General features: G+C 42.1%; 1 protein-coding gene across 10 annotated transcripts in view; it reads left to right on the forward strand.

Moving 5' to 3' along the window:
- Window positions 1–21,370, forward strand: part of PTPRS (protein tyrosine phosphatase receptor type S) — a 721,726-nt gene that overhangs the window by 655,410 nt on the left and 44,946 nt on the right. For 7 of the 10 annotated variants that reach the window (XM_077253515.1, XM_077253581.1, XM_077253506.1 and 4 more), the window contains 4 exons: window positions 554–595; window positions 9,518–9,615; window positions 12,490–12,613; window positions 15,502–15,677. In XM_077253515.1, coding sequence (XP_077109630.1) covers window positions 554–595; window positions 9,518–9,615; window positions 12,490–12,613; window positions 15,502–15,677 — 440 coding nt within the window. The remainder of the gene's footprint in view (window positions 1–553; window positions 596–9,517; window positions 9,616–12,489; window positions 12,614–15,501; window positions 15,678–21,370) is intronic. The other 3 variants (XM_077253544.1, XM_077253554.1, XM_077253588.1) reach the window with 1 other exon arrangement.

Below are 21,370 nucleotides of genomic sequence, written 5' to 3' on the forward strand. Positions count from 1 at the left end.
AATCATTGGTAATATCTTTCATTTTATGCCTCTTAATTGACCAAAAAGAGGTAATGAATTGAACATGAACAGCTTTAATCAACAGTTGCAGACTTTTCATGTTTTATCATTTGTAATTCTGATTTTATTTATTCTATTATACATATAACTATGGTACCGTATTTTATATAACATACAGTACTGGATGGTTCCCGCTATGGATAAAATGGCTGAGTACTGAGTAGCAACAGAACTAGAACGATAGCACCCTGACTAATCACTTTGGCTCGTCACTACTCAGATAAAGACAAGGCAGTGTTTGAGATGGATTTGCCATATCTTATATTTTTGCAATTACAGTAGATTATGATGTGCACTATAATCTTATTTACAGTTTTTGCCGATTTCATTCATGCCAATGTGCTAGTATGTCACAAGCTCTCACATCTCACAATAGACAGACCCAAAGTGAATGTCTTTGTTGTTAATGTAGTCCACTATGTGTTCTTGTGAATGTGAAAAAAGACATTAAAAGACAAGTTGTTTTTATTTCTTTATTTACTGTTCTTTGCAGATTCTGGTCTCAGCAGTCCCCTCAGTGACCATGAATTTGAAAGTTAGTTCCTGTCTGTTTTGTTTCTGTTTTTTTATTTTTTGTGCTTCAATCGCTTTTTAGCTTTCGGTTTCATTTTCTTTTCTTTCTTTCCTCATTTTCTTAATGTTTTTTTATTACATTTTTTGTTTCTTTTCACATAACATCTTAGTGCCTCAGCATTTCTGTGACTGTCTCTGCCGTTTTGGATAAAGACTGTCTATTGTGCAGATTGATGCTATTTATGTAATTGAGTTTAATGTCTGACAGTTAAAAGGGTTGTGTACCTTTGGGGACATTTTTTTTTCTTAAATGCAAGTAATAAAAGATAAAAATCTTTTTTTTTTTGTTATTGGGTTTCATTAAAATTTTTCCACCATTTGCCTTCTCTTGCCTCTGTGCAGAATGAGTTAACTGAGAATGCAGTGCTATGACAGTCATACAGGGAATTTATGACACTTATCTGTCTTTTTCTGAGCTCCTCTCAGCTGATTTATGGCCACAAGCCACATCAAAGTTGAATATGCAAGGAAGCAAAGAGTCAGGAAAAGCAAAATGGTGCAAAATATGTAATGAAACGACATATTAATTAGCATATGCATATGTAGAGGTTGTACACTGCCGGATAACTTCTGCTTAATCAATTCAGGACCTAAATGAAAATAAAAACAGCGTCCCTCTTGCAACAGCACTATTCTAGGAAGAGACATGACATTGTTGTGTCAAGTGGCAGCTGCAGCCAATGGGCGGGCGCTCATCAGCTGCAGCCTTTACGGTCAGGAAGGACATCCACCCTGACGGAATGTCGATGAGCTGCAGTTGATAAGTAGCCGCTAGTGATGAGAAATCTCCGAGCACTAAAAAATACTCGGAGGACCCCCCAAGCATGCTCGAGAAATCTCGAGTAACGAGTATATTCGCTCATCACTAGTAGCCGCTCATTGTCTGCAGCCAAACAATAGTGCTGACATCGCTGGAACAATGCCGCTGAAAGAGGTGAGTACAGATTGTTTGATTTTAATTTGGGTCCTGCATTGATTAAGCTGGGGTTGTGAAGTAGAGGACAACCCCCCAAAAATTGCCCCAAAAGTGGACAGCAACTTTAACAGATCAAATTTTCCCATTTATGTGTGATATTTCTCATTTAGTTCCATTATATCACATTTTTCTTTTTTTACATTGTGCTCCTGAAAAAGTGATTGGCTTAATTCATACCTGAATCAGTGCCACGGTTGAGAGCTTCATAATCGTCTTTTGAAAGTGATGCACTGGGATAGCCCTATTTTTCAAAGTACCTGTCACTGCTAAAGTACGGGGTAGCCTAGAACTTTTGGCTCCGATGAACAAGCTCCACACATGTGAACATGTATTAAGTCTAATTTAGCATAAGCTCATTTAAGTGGGTGTTTTTTGTTTCTTTATTTGTTTTTATTTTCTTGTAGTATTTTATTTTATTACCATTCACATGTCCACTTTTCTGTGTTTGTATCCAGATCACTGGCAGATATGTATGTATATGTTTGTAAAATGTATGTTTTTCCACAATCTTGTCAGGCAGTGGCCAGAATATTGTGTCTTTATTTTATAGTTCACCATACTGATTACGATGTGCAGTATTTGGTAATCATTCAGCTGTGCCATTTGCATGTATCATTTGTAATTGCTGGAAATTTAAAGTGGACTATTTGAAGTCACCTAAATATTGTAATTTTTAATGTAACATGCTAAGAATTGCTAAGAAAAACTAAAGATAAGGGACAACTTTTCTAATTTTGTAAGGGAGTCATAAGACTACTGATTGCTTTTGTTACAAAAAGGGGCTTAAAATGACCTTTGTTGTAATGTTATAGGTAGTTCGTTCTGATTGATGTGCTGTTCAAATGTTACCTAATTAGACACTGGAACTCTCTATTGATTGTTACATTTAATTTTTTACTTTTTTTCTGAACTGTATTAAATCCAAGCATTAAAAGTGAAGGCAGGAGTTGCTTGATTTTATTAGTTCTGATTTGTCACGAAAGATGGACGGGGCTCGAAATTCTCAATGTGAAACATTTACTTCTACTTTTAGTTTTGACACGAAGAATGTTTCACGTTCAAGGCCAGTTATAAGAAATTCCAGTAATCAATAGCAGGTCTAGTAGTAGGGTAAAAGAATCAAAATGGTTGAATACTGTTTCTGTTGTAATCCTTAGAGAGTGCTTCTTGGATTTTCAAAATATCCCTATTTGGGTAAGCATGGGTTAAGTGTCGAAATAATGTGAATACTAATTAACCTTGCTGTGTTGAAAATGAGAAGTCTTCTGAAGAACTTGACAATTGGTCCCTCAGGGTCAGTAAAGAGTTGTGGAGGGATTTTACATGTTACTCTTCACTGAATACAAGGTACGGAGCTGTAGAATCTGTAGTCTACCCAGCAATAAAATGTGTTACATCTTCTTTTCCCCAGTCACTGATAAACCACTTCTGCCAATCCCCAACATCTTTAAGTGATATAATTTGTCTATGGTACAGTCACAAAAGTGCCTCTAACTTTTGAATTAAATACACTGCATGCTCTAGATTGCAGTAAGGGTAACCGCAAAGCGCCCAGACTAAAAAAGCTCAAAGCTGTTAGAAGTTAAATGGTTCTGCCCTGTAGTTTTCTGTTCTTAAAGGGGTTGTTTGGGTTTAAACTACAAGTTTCCAGTCTTTCTATGTGACTGCAGGCTTGTGAATCCTCACATCACACACACTACACACTGTTAGGATTCTCCAGTGCCGGGGCTGGGAGTGGCAGTGATGTGACTACAAGAATGTGATATGCATAATCCCCGGCCACATGATGACTAGATGGGTGCGGCCTTGTTCAATACAAGTGTATTGATCGAGGCTTGACACAGTCTAGTTAGAATGTTGCCGACAGTAAGCATATCTCATACTTGTGGTCCCATGATTACCAGAGAATTCTTACAGCATGCAGTGCTTGCTATGTGAGGATTCACAAATCTCCAGTCACATATAGAGACTGCAGACATGTAGCTTAAGACCGGACAACGCCTTTAATACAAAATAAGGTTTACCACGTGCACATGTTGAGCATTTGGTGAGGTTTTTTTTTTACCTCAGTGTGTGTAAGCCCAAACCAGGAGTGGGTGATAAATACAGAAGTGGCGACGTTTCTATTTTACTTTTCCTCTGATTGTTCCACTCCTGGTTTTGGCTTGTAAATACTGGGGTAAAAAAAAAAATCACCAAATACTAATCGCGTGAATGTGCCCTAACAGAATCATAGTAGTAATGAACCATCGATGTCAAATCTGATCTCCTTCTAGAACCTGGAAATAAAGAGTTCAGTGCAAATACATAAATATCATCTATACATAACATGGCATTGTTTCTGTAATTTTAAAGTTATATACTGTGTATACTCGAATATAAGCAAAGATTTTCAGCACATTTTTTTGTGCTGAAAATGCCTCACTCGACTTATACTCGAGTGAGGATCCCAGAAGTTGGAGGGGGAGCGGCAGCGGTGGAGCAGCGGATCACAGGAGGCAGGAGCTGGCTGCTTCGGCTAAATCCTGTGCCCGCTGCTAAAGAGAAAAGAATATTCACTGGGCTGGCAGTGAATATTCATTTCTCTGTAATAGCGGGCACAGTAGTCGCAGCCTCCGGCCTCCTGCAGCAGCCGGGTGGTCATGTGTGCCCGCTACTTAAGAGAAGTGATTATATTCACTTTATTCTGTGGCTGACACTGTGTGCGCTGCTTAATTGCAATGAATACTGACTGCCCTCAACACACATAGTTCCGGCGTGGAGAGCAGTGAGTATTCCAGCAGCTGTGCTCTGCTTGTAAGCAGCACATGATGTCCCTGCCATGCCCTGCTTACAAGCATAAATCAGCTGCTGGCACCGGAACAAGACGCTGCGAGGAAGAGCAGGAAGGGAAGTAGCATGGTTTATTTTTTATTATGTTTTTTGATGGGGTCATGCATTCAAGGATAGGGATGAGGAGTCATGCACACTGGGATAGGGATTATGAGCCATGCACACCAGGATGGGGATGAGGAGCCATGCATACCAGGATGGGGATGAGGAGCTATGCATACCAGGATGGGGATGAGGAGCCAGGCATACAAGGATAGGGATGAGGAGCCATGCAGACCAGTATAAGGATGAGGAGCCATGCACACTGGGATAGAGATGAGGAGCCATGAATACCAGGATAGGGATGAGGGGGCCATGAATACCAGGGTAGGGATGAGGGGGCCATGAATACCAGGGTAGGGATGAGGAGCCATGCATACCAGGATAGGGATGAGGAGCACAGGAAGGGAAGTAGCATGGTTTATTTTTTATTATGTTTTTTGATGGGGTCATGCATACAAGGATAGGGATGAGGAGTCATGCACACTGGGATAGGGATTATGAGCCATGCACACCAGGATGGGGATGAGGAGCCATGCATACCAGGATGGGGATGAGGAGCTATGCATACCAGGATGGGGATGAGGAGCCAGGCATACAAGGATAGGGATGAGGAGCACAGGAAGGGAAGTAGCATGGTTTATTTTTTATTATGTTTTTTGATGGGGTCATGCATACAAGGATAGGGATGAGGAGTCATGCACACTGGGATAGGGATTATGAGCCATGAATACCAGGGTAGGGATGAGGAGCCATGCATACCAGGATAGGGATGAGGAGCACAGGAAGGGAAGTAGCATGGTTTATTTTTTATTATGTTTTTTGATGGGGTCATGCATACAAGGATAGGGATGAGGAGTCATGCACACTGGGATAGGGATTATGAGCCATGCACACCAGGATGGGGATGAGGAGCCATGCATACCAGGATGGGGATGAGGAGCTATGCATACCAGGATGGGGATGAGGAGCCAGGCATACAAGGATAGGGATGAGGAGCCATGCAGACCAGTATAAGGATGAGGAGCCATGCACACTGAGATAGAGATGAGGAGCCATGAATACCAGGATAGGGATGAGGAGGGGGCCATGCATACCAGGGTAGGGATGAAAAGCCATGCATACAGGATAGGGATGAGGGGGCCATGCATACCAAGGTAGGGATGAGGAGCCATGCATACCAGAATAGGGATGAGGAGCCATGCATACCAGGATGGGGATGAGGAGCCAGGCATACAAGGATAGGGATGAGGAGCCATGCAGACCGGTATAAGGATGAGGAACCATGCATACCAGGATAGGGATGAGGGGGCCATGCATACCAGGATATGGATGAGGGGGCCATGCATACCAGGGTAGGGATGAGGAGCCATGCATACCAGGATAGGGATGAGGAGCGCAGGAAGGAAAGTAGCATGGTTTATTTTTTATGTTTTTTGATGAGGGGCATGCATACAAGGCTAGGGATGAGGAGCCATGCACACCAGGATGGGGATGAGGAGCCACGCATACCAGGATGGAGATGAGTAGTCATGCATACCAGGATGGGGATGTGGAACCAGGCATGCAAGAATAGGGATGAGGAGCCATGCAGACCAGTATAGGGATGAGGAGCCATGCACACCGGGATAGGGATGAGGAGCCGTGCATACCGGGATAGGGATGAGGAGCCGTGCACACCGGGATAGGGATGAGGAGCCGTGCATACCGGGATAGGGATGAGGAGCTGTGCATACCAGGATGGGGATGAGGAGCCGTGCATACCAGGATAGGGATGAGGAGCCATGCATACCAGGACAGGGATGAGGAGCCATGCATACCAGGATAGGGATGAGGGGGCCATGCATACCAGGGAAGGGATGAGGAGCCATTCATACCAGGATGGGGATGAGGAGCCATGCATACCAGGATAGGGATAAGGAGCCATGCATATCAGGATGGGGATGAGGAGCCATACGTACCAGGATGTGGATGAGGAGCCAGGCATACCAGGATAGGGATGAGGAGCAATGCAGACCAGGTTGGGGATAAGGAGGCCATGCAGACAAGGATGGGGATGAGAACCAGGATAGAGATTAGGAGCTATGCATACCAGGATAGGGATGGGGATAATGCATGTCCGGCTTATACTCAAGTCATTACGTTTTTCCAATTTTTTTGTGGTAAAATTAGGTGCCTCGACTTATACTCAGATCAGCTTATACTCGAATATATACGGTAATAAATATATAATATTATGCTTAACCCCTTCCCACCGCAATTGATTTTCATTTTGCCCTGTCATTTTTTCCTTCCCTTCTTCCAAGAGCCTTAACTATTTTTAGTTTTGTGTCCACATAGCTGTATAAGTCTACGTTCACATTTGCGGTCTGCGCCGCAGCGTCGCCGCATGCGTCATGCGCCCCTATATTTAACATGGGGGCGCATGGACATGCGTCGCACTTGCGTTTTGCGCCGCCCGCGTCCGGGCGCAGAGGACGCAGCAAGTTGCATTTTTGCTGCGTCCAAAATCAATCAAAAAAAGGACGCATGCGGCGCAAAACGCAGCGTTGTGCATGCGTTTTGCTGCGTTTTTGTTTGCGTTGTGCGTTGCGGCGCCGACGCTGCGGCGCACAACGCAAATGTGAACGTAGCCTTACAGCTTGTTTTTTTGTGGGATGTGTTGTAGTTTTGAATTTTACTATTTAGTCTACTGGAAAACAGGAAAAAAAGTAAGGTGAGCTTGAAAAAAAAATGCAATTCTGCCATGATTATTTTGTTTTGTTTTTATGGCATACATTTTGGGGTAAAATTCACTCTTAATCGTGATTCTTTAGGTCAGTACAATTAAGGTGATTCCAAACTTGTATAGATATTTTTACTTAAGAGGAGAAAAAGAATTCAGAAATTTGTAGAAATGAGTTTTGCCAGTTTGTGTCGCCATACCCATAGACTTGTAACTTTTTTTTTGTTCATCTGTAAATTGAGCTGGTTGATGGCTTGTTTTTTTGCATTGCAAGCTGACAGTTTTATTGATTCTGGTTTTTGGCTACTGTGAGGGGTTGACTCACTCGGTTGCTTGCAAAGGTAGACACAGGAACGCTTCTTGTGTAAGTCACCTGTTTGTTTACTATAACACAGCATAAACCATGGCAGAGTTTAACAAAATAAACATGGCCTTTCTGGCAAAACGGCAAAACAAAAGATAAACTATAGCAAAGTCCTTGTGTTGGCGGGACTTCCCCGCAGAGGACACACAAGCCTTCAGCTCCATCTGGAGCCACTGTCTGGAGACCTTTGTATCGCCCAGAGCGGGGTACTCAGATCGCCTGGCAGCGTTGGATTCAAGGGGGTCACAGGGATGGCAGCCTGTGCTCTGGGAACAGTGAATTGGGGATTAAAGATAAAAAGGAAAACAAAAATTAAAAAGAAGAGTTCATGACGCCAGTTGGAGTGTTCGGCTGTAAGATGGCCGGCACTGCAGATGATCCCTGGGGGGTTAGTGATGATGGCAGTGCAGGGGTTCAACCCCCTCCAACTAGGGCTGGCCCCCAGGGATAGTGATGGAAGTAGATGGTGCAGAGTAATAAGGCAGGAGACAGGGAAAGCCACTTTACCATTTACTGAAGTCCAGATGCAGTTTCAGGGGATGGAATACAACTCTCACCAGGTATACAGTTTGATCTGCACGATGGGAATTATCTCTCTGCTGTGATTCAGCATAAACTCCCTGCTGCTCTAATCCCTTCAGGGACAAAGGTTTCCTGGAGTCTGAAACTTTCAGTACAGCCACGTACTCACTGTGTTTTCTCCCTTGCCAGCCCGCAGCGTGAATCCTATGTGAAGCACGTGTTTGTTCTTGCACAATCCCTCACTGATTCTCTGTTGCTATGGAGCTCCTGGGAAAAACACTTCACTGCTGGTTATGAAAACCACACAGCATCTCAGATTACCACCCAACTCTGGAAGCCTGCATGGCCAAGGGGCTGATGCCCTGATCCTTCTCAGCACTGTCCCTGGAGAGAGCACATGTCTCTCCTCCATGAACATTCTCCATTTTCTTTTTACACACAGACTCGCAGACTAACTATGCCCCTCCCATCCCAGTTAGGGTATCTCTGCAAAGCTCTAAGGCTACTTTCACACATCAGGTTTTCAGTGTCAGGCTAAATCCGGCTAATTTTCAAAAAACCGGATCAGGAGAATGTTGCCGCCGGATCAGGTTTTTTCCCCATAGACTTGTATTAGTGCCGGATTGCACCGGATGACATTGCATTTCGTCCGGTTTTCGCTGGATCCGGCATATCTGCCGCTTCCGGTTTCTTGAAAAAACGTCCATTGCAACGTTTTTTGTCTCCGGCAAAAAAGCCTGAAGCGCCGGATCCGGCGCTTCCGGCTGTTTGCTAGAATGGTCGGTGGTTGGAAATTTTTATTATCTGAGATATAGAAGAGGAAAAGTTTACTTTAGAAACTGCACCATCTTCACAAGTAGTTTCTGTAGATTGGATCGGATTCAAATGAAACCAGTCTTAAAAATTCATCACATGGATAAGAAAACATTTATTTATTATTTATTTATGCATTTATATAGCGCCATCATATTCCTCAGCGCTTTACAGACATCATCATCACTGTCCCCACTGGGGCTCACACTCTAAATTCCCCATCAATATGTCTTCAAATATTCTCAGATTGTTTTCTGCTAATTTTAAATTTCATTTTAATTTTATGCTCTTTAATTAAATAAATCTGGAGATCATGCTTTTCTTCTTTCTTTGCTGCTTTATTAAATATGTAATATTATTTCTGTGTTTTTGAAGTTCCCTCATTCTTTGGCCTCTAACCTTCAACCACAGTGTTTGCTGCATATCGCTTATGAAATTAAAATTTAGATCTCTATTTTCTTTCTAGGTAAAATTTCGAGCCCTGCCTTCTGATCTGATCTAACATGTGTCCTTTCATTTCAGATCTCACATTTAATGAGGTGTCTTATTTTTATATTATTCATTGTTTACATTAATAAAATGTTCATATTAGTCTTTTTTATTCTCTTTTTAGGCATGCTTAATCATCCCCCAATACCTATTGCAGATCTTTCCGAACATACAGAACACCTTAAGGCCAATGATAATTTAAAACTATCTCAGGAGTATGAGGTAAGAGTTAGGTTTGTGTATCTTTATGTGGTTCATATGGTGGATCTTTTATCTACTATCACCTATCCTTTTTACTTTCCCTAATGCTGGTTCTGACAGTCCCATTAATTTCCTGGCTTCCAACCAAAAATGGGTGCCTCAGTGTCCCCATTCTTAGTACCTCTTGGTAGTTTCAAAGGTCAGATTCTCACTTTTCTTACCTTTCTAATTGATAGGTCCAAAAGGCAATAAAAATAGTTCTTAAAAGCCCTTTAAATTTAAAATCCATACAAATATTCACAGTAATAAGTAGCAATTGACCTCAATCTGTTATTTACCATGCCAGGTTTGTTAATTTATTTAATTCTGTACCAGATCTATTAATTCTGTTACTTACGTTTAAGTTTTCAAGTTAAAATACAGATTTAGAAGAAAAGTCATCAGTCAGTCTATGTGACTGCAGACTGCTGAATCCCCAGTATTACCGATGGGATTTGCTAATTAGATGTGTTTGGCTTCTTTCAGTGGAATCGAAATGAGAGATGACGAATGAGTAAAGTCGTAATGTGATCAAAAGTATGCAAATCACATACATGTAGTCACAGGACCGTTAATTCATACTGGTAATTACGGAAAATCATGACAGTCACATAGTGACTGCTAACTTTTGTACCAAGCCCAGACAACCCCCTTTTAAAGATAATCTGTCAAATTTTCATGCTGCCAAAAACACATTCCCTCATTATAAACATCTATGTTAAACATTTCATTGATTTGGAGAAAACTTGGGTTGGGATGAGGTGATTAGGAAAACCAGTCGTCACAGAAAAGGAGTTCCTACCCTGCTTAGCTAGACTGACAGATCTCCCCCTATGCACAAATGGTTAGGGACCTGTCAAACAAATAAAGCAAGGAAAAGGAAAGCTGGAGGAGACCTGTCTCTATGACTATATTTTCTCTGAAATTCTGCAACTTTTTAGACTAAAACATGGATATTTGTAATGAGGGAGCAGTATAAATAATATGAGAGGTGTCTTAATCTGTGATTGTTCAAGACCTTCACTAATCCTTATCTTAGAATCTTTAAAGTTAAAATTGGTGTCACTTAGAATGGGTGATGATTGTAAAGGCACCCATAGATATAAGACCAAAGGCCTATGTAGCTAGCAGTTCAGCTCAGGGGGGCGAAAAAAATCTGAGTTCCCTATACACAGCAGGATGCCCACACTGTTTGATGGGAACACAGTAGTCCTCACACTGTATGATGTCCCCAACACTGTTTCGGCTGTCACACTGTATTATGCCCCCACACTGTATGATGCCCCCCACAATAGTTTCCACACTGTATGAAGGCCCCCACAGTAGGCCTCACACTGTATGATGGTTCCTATACTGTATGATGCTCCCACATTAGTCCCCAAAATGTATGTTGGGCTGTATCATTGCCCCCATAGTAGCCCTCACATTGTACAATGCCCTAACACTTTATGGTGTCCTCACAATAGTCTACACACTGTATGATGCCCCCACATTAGCCTACAAACTGTATGATGGACCCCGCAGTACTCCTCACACTGTATGATGGCTGCATAGTAGCCCTCACCTTGTATGATGCCCCCACAGTAGTCCTAAAGCTGTATGATACTACCACACTGTATGATGGTCCCAATAGCAGCAACTTTTTGATGGTCTCCACAGTAGCCCCCACAATGTATGATGGCCCCTACAGAAGTCACCACATTATGTAATGGTCTCCCATACTAGCCCACATTATATGATACCTCCACAGTCCCATCACAAGTACTATTAAATGAAAAAACATCACATATTCACCTAACGCCGTATCTTAGCGAGTCTACAGGTGGACCATCGTGCCAGGGCACACCCAAGGCTTCAAAGTCTTGGCATGATGACATCATTACATCACTCCTCCTATGACTTGTCCAGTGCATTACCCAGTCATTCTACTGGGCATAGGTTACTATAGAATGGGGACTGGTTGTGCAAGAAAACAATGTCTCACTGTTCTTACCCATAGATTAACTATATTGACAGCTTCTTTGTGTGGGCCCTTCAGAGTTAGGGCCCTGGGCTACCACCCCCACTGCTTCCCCAGTAGCTATGCTACTGCGTTAAATTAAAGTCAGTCGAACTCAACATTCACCTGACAGTCAAATGTGTATGGGTGCCTCCTGACTCTTCCCCTACATGATGGAGAGAAAGATCAACCTATTGGATTTCTAACAGCCAATCCTTTTGTTCTTCTAAAGAAAAGCTGCTTCCAGAAGAGTCTGACAGGCGGCTCTCTCCTAGAAAGCACAGGAACGCTTTGTGTATGGGGGAGTCAGTGAATTTAACTGTCTGCCGAAAGTTGTCTGATGTGATTGAGGGCTTTAAGTGGAAGTTAAATTAAACACTGAATATGGAGATAGCGTTTGTCTCAGTATCCTGTCTAATGTCTCACAGGAATCCATTTCCACTTCAAGATAACTTTACTCACACAGAAGATATGTGAAGATTATATGGGAGATTTATGAAACTGTCTAAAAAAAGCCTCAAATTGTAGTTGCCCAAAGCACCTAATAGCAATGCTGCTTTCATTTAATATTCCGCTCTTGGAATTTGAAATGTGTGCTATGATTGGCTGCTATGAGCAACAGACCCATTTTTTTACAAGACAGTCCTAACCCTGTGTGAAATTTTGAACCTATTGAACTCCCATGATCTGTGTATAGCCTGAGAATAAACACATTTCATTTTACTGACTTACTGAATTGTCTCCAACCCATGTATCTACTTCATACTGCCATCACGTAATTAGACAATGTGAAAGATATTTCATTGTAGAAATGGTTGCAAATTCATAAAGTCTACCATTTGATTTTTTTTTTTCAGTCAATTGATCCTGGCCAGCAGTTTACTTGGGAGCACTCGAATCTTGAAGTCAACAAACCCAAAAACCGCTATGCTAATGTGATTGCCTATGATCATTCTCGTGTCATTCTCATGCCCGTTGAAGGTACAAACTGCATAAACCCACTTAAATAATTAGCTGTATTAAATGATTAACATACCACAAAGTATATTCTTTTGTCTGGTTTCTCTAATGTCTTTGTCGTTAAATGGAAAATGTAGTCTTCTTGGTTCTCAGGTACATTAATGCTCTAGGTTAGACCTTGCAAAGTGCGAACCGAGAAAGCGGGGCTGGAAAACAGTGGCCCACAGGCTGCATTGTGCCCTCCCACAACTGCCTGCTCACTGTCTCCGCTGTCACCATCTGCGCTGACTTCATTGATGGAAGAGTGGCCTCCGGCCAGCGTGTGAAACAACTGACGCGATTACGTTATTTCATCGCTTCAGCTGTATACTGCGAAGAGTCAGCGCACCTGAGACACAGAGACAGGAACAGAAGTAGAGCAACGGGTAACGGGACTGAGGTGAGTATGTGGTGTTATTTTTTTTTTCATGTGTATGGGAAGTTTGGCTGGACATGGAAAGGCTATGGGGGTCTCATGCTGGACATGAGAGGCTATGGGGGCCTCATCCTGGACATGGAGAGGCTGAGGGAGCCTCATGCTGGACATGGGCAGGCTATGGGGGTCTCATCCTAGACATGGAGAGGCTGTGGGGGCCTCATGCTGGACATGGACAGGCTATGGGGGTCTTATCCTGGACATAGGGTGGCTGTGAGGCTCTCATGCTGGACATGAGGAGTCTGTGTGGGGCTTATGCAGTATATAGGGAGGATGTGTGGGGCTCATTCAGTATATAGGTAGGCTGTGTGGGGCTCATGCTGTATAAAGGGAGGCTGTGTGGGGCTCATGTTGTATATAGGGAGGCTCTGTGGAGTTCATGCTGTATATGGGGAGGTTGTATGGGGCTCATTCATTATATAAGGAGACTGTGGTGCTCATACTGTATATAGGAAGGCTGTGTGGCTCATGCTGTACATAGGGAGCTTGTGTGGTGCTCATGCAGAATATGGGGAGGCTGTGTGTGGCCCTCATGCAGTATATAGGGAGCCTGTGTGTTGCTAAGCTGTATATAGGGAGGCTCTGTGAAGTTCATGCTGTATATGGGGAGGATGTATGGGGCTCATGCTGTAGAAAAAGGGAAGCTGTGTGGGGCTCATGCAGTATATGGGAAGGCTGTGTGGGGCTCATGCAGTATATGGGGAGGCTGTGCCGGGCTCATGCAATATATGGGGAGGCTGTGTGGGGCAATATTAAGTGATACAATTAATATTAGTATAATTATCAATAATATATTAATTATAATTAATATATTGATATTAATGTTGAGTAGAATTAATTTCAGCCACAGTCTCTCAAGTGGCCCCTCGTGAAAATTAATTCCCACTCCTTCTCTAGGTCATAATTTCTGATACATAAAGTGCCAAACAGTGCCCTCTACACAAGATATTAATTGAGTTGTCCAGTCTAAATTGATAAGTCTGTAGTCACTCTCAAGACAAGTGTATGGAGCGACGAAGCGCCCACTAGACAGGCTCTGGCCGGTACGATGTTTAATGCATAAGTATCCACTGGTCCCGGCTAAGAAACCGGCTAATCCCTGCAGTGCACAGCGCAGGCCTAATATTTGGTATCATCATGCTCTTGAGACAGAGGTCAATTTTGGGGGGTCACTTTGACCGCTCACTGGTTTTGCAGTATATAATTGCTTGAAATTAACAACTTAAATTTTTTTTTACGTTTTATGTCGAATTTTAGCAAAAAGTAGAAAAAACCTGAAGAAATGTCCCTTCAAAATTTGTATTTCATAAAACATCCTAATCACTTATGTAATGATGTCTTGTGCATAGAAATACTCACTGTCTTCCCCGCTTTCCTTCACTCTTCCAGTTCCACTTGACCGCTCCTTATTGATACCAGCTCACACTGGGATCACTATGTGGTGTGGAGCTACTTCCTTCAGTGTAAGTCTATGGAGCTTCACAGGGAAGCCCCATAGACTTACACTGAGAAAGCAACCTCCGGTTCACAAATAAACTCCTTTGTGAGCCGATTAGTTTTCTTGCAGGTCACATGAGCCAGAGGGGTCCAGACTGGCACTGGTAACCAGAGAAGATGACGACCGATAAGTATTTTAATGAATGAATACTGTATGTACATTAGATAATAATAATCTTTATTTTTATATAGCCCTAACATATTCCGCAGCGCTTTACAGTTTTGCACACATTATCATCACTGTCCCAGATGGGGCTCACAATCTAAATTCCCTATCAGTATGTCTTTGGAATGTGGGAGATAACCGGAGTGCCCGGAGGAAACCCATGCAAAGAACATACAAACTCTTTGCAGATGTTGTCCTTGGTGGGGTTTGAACCCAGGACGCCAGCGCTGCAAGGCTGCAGTGCTAACCACTTTAGTAATGCATATGATGTGCTTGAGAAAGCTTTATTCCACATTTATGCTACTGTGTAACGGTGTGCTCATGAAGAACAAATCTGAGACAAGCCATTTAAGGCCCTGAATGCACGCAAGAGGAACCCACTCAGCATTAGGGCTCGCTCCCATTTGCGTTGAAATCGGACGAATGCCGATTGTTAACTTATGGGGCAGCTCACATCTGTGATTCTTTTTTCATGCTGAATCAGCATGTGAAAATAATCAGCATGCTGCGATTGGATCGCACGTATCCATATAAGTCTATGGGTGCGTGTGAAACATTGCACTGCACTCGGATATCACCTTATCATATCATCTTATCTCTCTTATTTTAATCACATTACTACCAGAAAAGTATTCACTAATTTGCAACTGTTCATTTCTCAAAAGTTTGTGAAAGTGTTCCAGATAGGCATCATATGTATTCTTTATATTTCTAATATTTTTTTGTATGTTTATTTTGTGATTATGTAATTATAATTTCCATTTATTGCAGGAATTCTTGGCAGTGACTACATAAATGCCAACTATATTGATGGTTACCGGAAACAAAATGCATATATAGCAACACAGGGTCCCTTGCCTGACTCTTTTGGAGACTTTTGGCGCATGGTTTGGGAACAGCGCTCTGCTACCATTGTTATGATGACAAGACTAGAGGAGAAGTCTCGAGTGAGTCTCTAAATAACATTTTAAAGCCATAAATCAGTTTATTCCTGATTTGGAGGAAACTTGCACAAGTATCTAAACTCATGTGCAATTGTCATCCACACTTCCATCATTTTCAGTTTGGGAAAGAAAACAGAACAGAAACACATATATGGTCAAACTGTATTTTTAGACAAATTTATTGAATGCTCATGATAAGTATAGAAAAATTTAGACTAACACACTATTCAATACATCAGTTTGAATAAGAGGTTTTACAATTAGGCTCATTAAACACATCTCTCCAAATCCATTGGTACAAAATAAACCTTTATAAATAAAGGAGGGCCTCAGAAGAAATGAAAAGTTGTAGGATTATGAAAATCACTGGATGGATAGACATTAATGCAAATTAAAAGATGAACACTACATTTTTAAAACATTTCGATTTGTTCAATATGAAGTATGAGCAGCAGGCACAAAGTGCATGCACGTACACAACTTGGCTGCTATCAGTTAGGTTGTTAATGGTTGTCTGTGGAATGTTTTGCCACAGCGAATGCACTTGGCCACATAAATAACCAAAATCTGCTGCTTGATATGACAAATCTAGACACACTGCAAGTCATGGTAGCACATTTAGGCCATACAGGCTTCTCGCAATAGCACGAACAGCAAGCGGCCTGGAAAAATCGTGTTGAAAAACAACTATTGGGACATTTTAAAGAAATGTAACTACATGCTATTAGTGTACCTGTAATGAAGACTAGAGTGGTCTGGCTACCGTAAGTTGTGCCACTCCACACCATAATCCTGGGAATATGAGTGGTGTGACACTCCCCTTGAAGGCCTCTTTACGTTGTTTCCAATGTGGTCTTGTCAGATTCAAAGAATGGTATATAGTGATCCATTCTGTACTGCTGGTGAAACAGAATGTCTCATACCAAACCTAACGCATCATACATTGCCTACACAAACCATCAGAAGGCATTTGCATGACATTGGGTTACGAGCCAGAAGTCCAGCTATAGGTGTTCCTTTGACTTTACACCAACCCTTTCATAATTTATCAGGGCAAATTAAGGCTGGAATGGTGGTGTATCCTTTTCAGAGTTGAATCCCGCTTTTGTTTTGGACATAATGATAGCCGGAGATTGGTTTGGAGACAACGTGGGCAACACCATGAAACACTATAAAAAGGCCTTCTACATGAGGAATTATGAAAGTGTTCCATGAGACATTTTTCTAGACAACATTAGGCTACATACTGCTTGTGCTACTATGAATAAACAGCATGGCTTAAACATGCTACTATAGCTTGCAGCGTTTCCAGACTTGTATCCCATCAAGCACATCTGGGTAATCATTTTTCAGCAATTGCAAAGGAGTTGCCAGCAGCGAATCTTGATGATTTACTTGCTTAAGAGCATTCAGCATGGCAGAACGTTCCTCGGATAACAATTAATAACTGAATTGACCGCAGCCAAGGTGTGTAAGTGCGGGGATTTCTGTGCATGTTGCTCATACTCCATAGTGGATAAATTGAGAAGTTTTGGGAATGTGAAAATCAGTTGCATATCATTAGCATGTCTACTAATTTCCATAGTTCCATGACTTTTCCTCTTTGGTGTTGCAATTTCAGTGTAGAAAAGTGTAATATAATATTGCCACAATGAGAGATACTGTATTAAAATGTGAGACTCATACAACTGTAAAAGAATTCCATAAATGACAAATACATAAAAAATAGGGAAATTCAGAGGGTGGGAACCCTCTGGACTATGTGTGGAAATTTTACCAATGTAAAAACACTATCAGGGTGGTCAGGTAGAAAGGAAGGTTCAAAAGCTCCTGACAATATCTCTAAGTAACAGATAACAAATAACAGAGCTCATAGGATTAAGCAAACATGATTTTGTAATTCACTGCACATATTAACTATTGTTATAAAGCAATAGTTAATTAAATGACTTTATTCTGTTTGTGTGTGTTTTTATACAACATGACTATGGGGTTAGTAATGCGTCTCCATTACTAACTTCTGGGCTTGATGTCACCTGACAATATAAATGTGACATCAACCCCCCACCTATTATCCCACTTGCCACCACATCAGGGCAAGTGGGAAGAGTGAGGCTAAGTGCCAGAATTGGTACATCTTATAGATGTGCTTTTTCTGGGTTGCCTGAGAGCTTATGTTTTTAGCCTGGGGGTGAATATCCATGGCCCCTTCCTAGGCTATTAATATCAGTCTGAAGCTGTCTGCCTAGCCTTTGCTGGTTATTAATTATAGAGTAATGTAATTTTTTTGGGTGGTCACCCTAAGTATACAGCTGTGAGCTGATATTAATAGCTTGGGAAGCTCCGTGGGTATTACCCCTTTCCCAGGCTATAAACATCTGCCTTTCCAACTGCTGGTTAAGAAAATTACGTGGGAGAAAATAATCTTTTAATAATTAAGTACATTGTATGATGGCTGCCGGACAGGTCCTTGAGGGGAGATATGTATCATAGCGTTTGGTAGCTTCGGGGATGTGAGCTCAGAAAGCATGCTTCAGCACATATAATGCTGAGAAAGTTAGTAGGTCATTCCAGTGCCGGGTTTTATGAGCAGTCAAAAGAGATGGGTGGGAGTGACTACTCACATATTTCCACCCCAGGGGCACAGTTTGGCAGATAAATGGAGACCAGGTCTCTCATTCAGTGGGTCTGGAGATGTGTGAATCTCCTGTGTCTTGATCTGTGCAAAGGCCTAAAAAAAGGACACTATCCTGAGCTGGTGGACCCACAGTATTGTATGGACTTTTTACTTTTTGTTTTCCCTTTGTGCCAGAAAAGGCTTTTCTTTTGTTTGGATTCCTGAGCGGTTTATGCAGTTCTAATAAACCTGACTGAACATTTTAACCCCTTAATCCCATATGACGTACTATCCCGTCGAGGTGACCTGGGACTTATTTCCCAGTGATGGGATAGTACGTCATATGCGATTGGCTGCGCTCACGTGGGGAGTGCGGCCGATCGTGGCCGGGTGTCAGCTGACTATCGCAGCTGACATCCGGCACTATGTGCCAGGAGCGGTCACAGACCGCCCCCGGCACATTAACCCCCAGCACACTGCGATCAAACATGATCGCAGTGTACCGGCGGTACAGGGAAGCATCGCGCAGGGAGGGGGATCCCTGCGTGCTTCCCTGAGACGATTGGTACAAGGCGATGTACTCACCTTGTACCAAGCATCTCCTCCCTGCAGTCCCTGGAGCCAAAATGGCCACGGGGCTGCATCCGGGTCCTGCAGGGAGTACTTCCGGGTCCACAGCAGGCGCTGGTAAGCCTGCACGGCTGTATGTCAGATCGCTGATCTGACAGAGTGCTGTGCAAACTGTCAGATCAGCGATCTGTGATGTCCCCCCTGGGACAAAGTAAAAAGAAAAATTTCCACATGTGTAAAAAAAAAATAATTCCTAAATAAAGAAAAAAAATATTATTCCCATAAATACATTTCTTTATCTAAAAAAACCCCCAAAAAACAATAAAAGTACACATATTTAGTATCGCCGTGTCCGTAACGACCCAACCTATGAAACTGTCCCACTAGTTAACCCCTTCAGTGAACACCGTAAGAAAAAAAAAAAGAGCCAAAAAACAACGCTTTATTATCATACCACTGAACAAAAAGTGAAATAACACGCGATCAAAAAGACGGATATAAATAACCATGGTACCGCTGAAAACGTCATCTTGTCCCGCAAAAAACGAGCCGCCATACAGCATCATAAGCAAAAAAATAAAAAAGTTATAGTCCTCAGAATAAAGCGATGCCAAAATAATTATTTTTTCTATAAAATAGCTTTTATCGTATAAAAGATAAAAAAATGATATAAATGAGATATCGCTGTAATCGTACTGACCCGAAGAATAAAACTGCTTTATCAATTTTACCAAACGTGGAATGGTATAAACGCCTCCCCCAAAAGAAATTCATGAATAGCTGGTTTTTGGTCATTCTGCCTCACAAAAATCAGAATAAAAAGTGATCAAAAACTGTCACGTGTCCGAAAATGTTACCAATAAAAACGTCAACTCGTCCCGCAAAATACAAGACCTCACATGACTCTGTGGACCAAAATATGGAAAAATTATTGGTCTCAAAATGTGGAGACGCAAAAACTTTTTTGCTATAAAAAGCGTCTTTTAGTGTGTGACAGCTGCCAATCATAAAAATCCGATATAAAAAAGCTATAAAAGTAAATCAAACCCCCCTTCCTCACCCCCTTAGTTAGGGAAAAATAATAAAATTAAAAAAATGTATTTATTTCCATTTTCCCATTAGGGGTAGGGTTAGGGTTAGGACTAGGGTTAGGGCTAGGGTTAGGGCTAGGGTTAGGGTTAGGATTAGGGCTAGGGTTGGAGCTAAAGTTAGGGTTGGGGCTAAAGTTAGGGTTAGGGTTGGGGCGAAAGTTAGGGTTGGGGCTAAAGTTAGGGTTAGGGCTGGGGCTAAAGTTAGGGTTAGGGTTTGGATTACATTTACGGTTGGGATTAGAGTTAGGGGTGTGTCAGGGTTAGGGGTGTGGTTAGGGTTACCGTTGGGATTAGGGTTAGGGGTGTGTTTGGATTAGGGTTTCAGGTAGAATTGGGGAGTTTCCACTGTTCAGGCACATCAGGGGCTCTCCAAACGCGACATGGCGTCCGATCTCAATTCCAGCCAATTCTGCGTTGAAAAAGTAAAACAGTGCTCCTTCCCTTCCGAGCTCTCCCATGCGCCCAAACAGGGGTTTACAACAACATATGGGGTATCAGCGTACTCAAGACAAATTGGACAACAACTTTTGGGGTCGAAGTTCTCTTGTTATCCTTGGGAAAATAAAAATTTGGGGGGCTAAAAATAATTTTTGTGGGAAAAAAAGGATTTTTTATTTTCACGGCTCTGCGTTGTAAACTGTAGTGAAACACTTGGGGGTTCAAAGTTCTCACAACACATCTAGATAAGTTCCTTGGGAGGTCTAGTTTCCAATATGGGGTAACTTGTGGGGGGTTTGTACTGTTTGGGTACATCAGGGGCTCTGCAAATGCAACGTGACGCCTGCAGACCAATCCATCTAAGTCTGCATTCCAAATGGTGCTCCTTCCCTTCCGAGCTCTGCCATGCACCCAAACAGTAGTCCCCCCCCACATATGGGGTATCAGCGTACTCAGGACAAATTGGATAACAATTTTTGGGGTCCAATTTATCCTGATACCCTTGTGAAAATACAAAACTGGGGGCTAAAAAATCATTTTTCTGAAAAAAAAAAAGAATTTTTATTTTCACGGCTCTGTGTTATAAACTGTAGTGAAACACTTGGGGGTTTAAAGTTCTCACAACACATCTAGATAAGTTCCTTGGGAGGTCTAGTTTCCAATATGGGGTCATTTGTGGGGGGTTTGTACTGTTTGGGTACATCAGGGGCTCTGCAAATGCAACGTGACGCCTGCAGACCAATCCATCTAAGTCTGCATTCCAAATGGCGCTCCTTTCCTTCTGAGCTCTGCCATGCGCCCAAACAGTGGTTCCCCCCTACATATGGGGTATCAGCGTACTCAGGACAAATTGGACAACAACATTTAGAGTCCAATTTATCCTGTTACCCTTGTGAAAATACAAAACTGGGGGCTAAAAAATCATTTTTGTGAAGAAAAAAAAAAGAATTTTTATTTTCACGGCTCTGCGTTATAAACTG

This window comes from Ranitomeya variabilis, chromosome 1 (genome assembly GCF_051348905.1).
Source record: "Ranitomeya variabilis isolate aRanVar5 chromosome 1, aRanVar5.hap1, whole genome shotgun sequence".
Lineage (NCBI taxonomy): Eukaryota > Metazoa > Chordata > Amphibia > Anura > Dendrobatidae > Ranitomeya > Ranitomeya variabilis.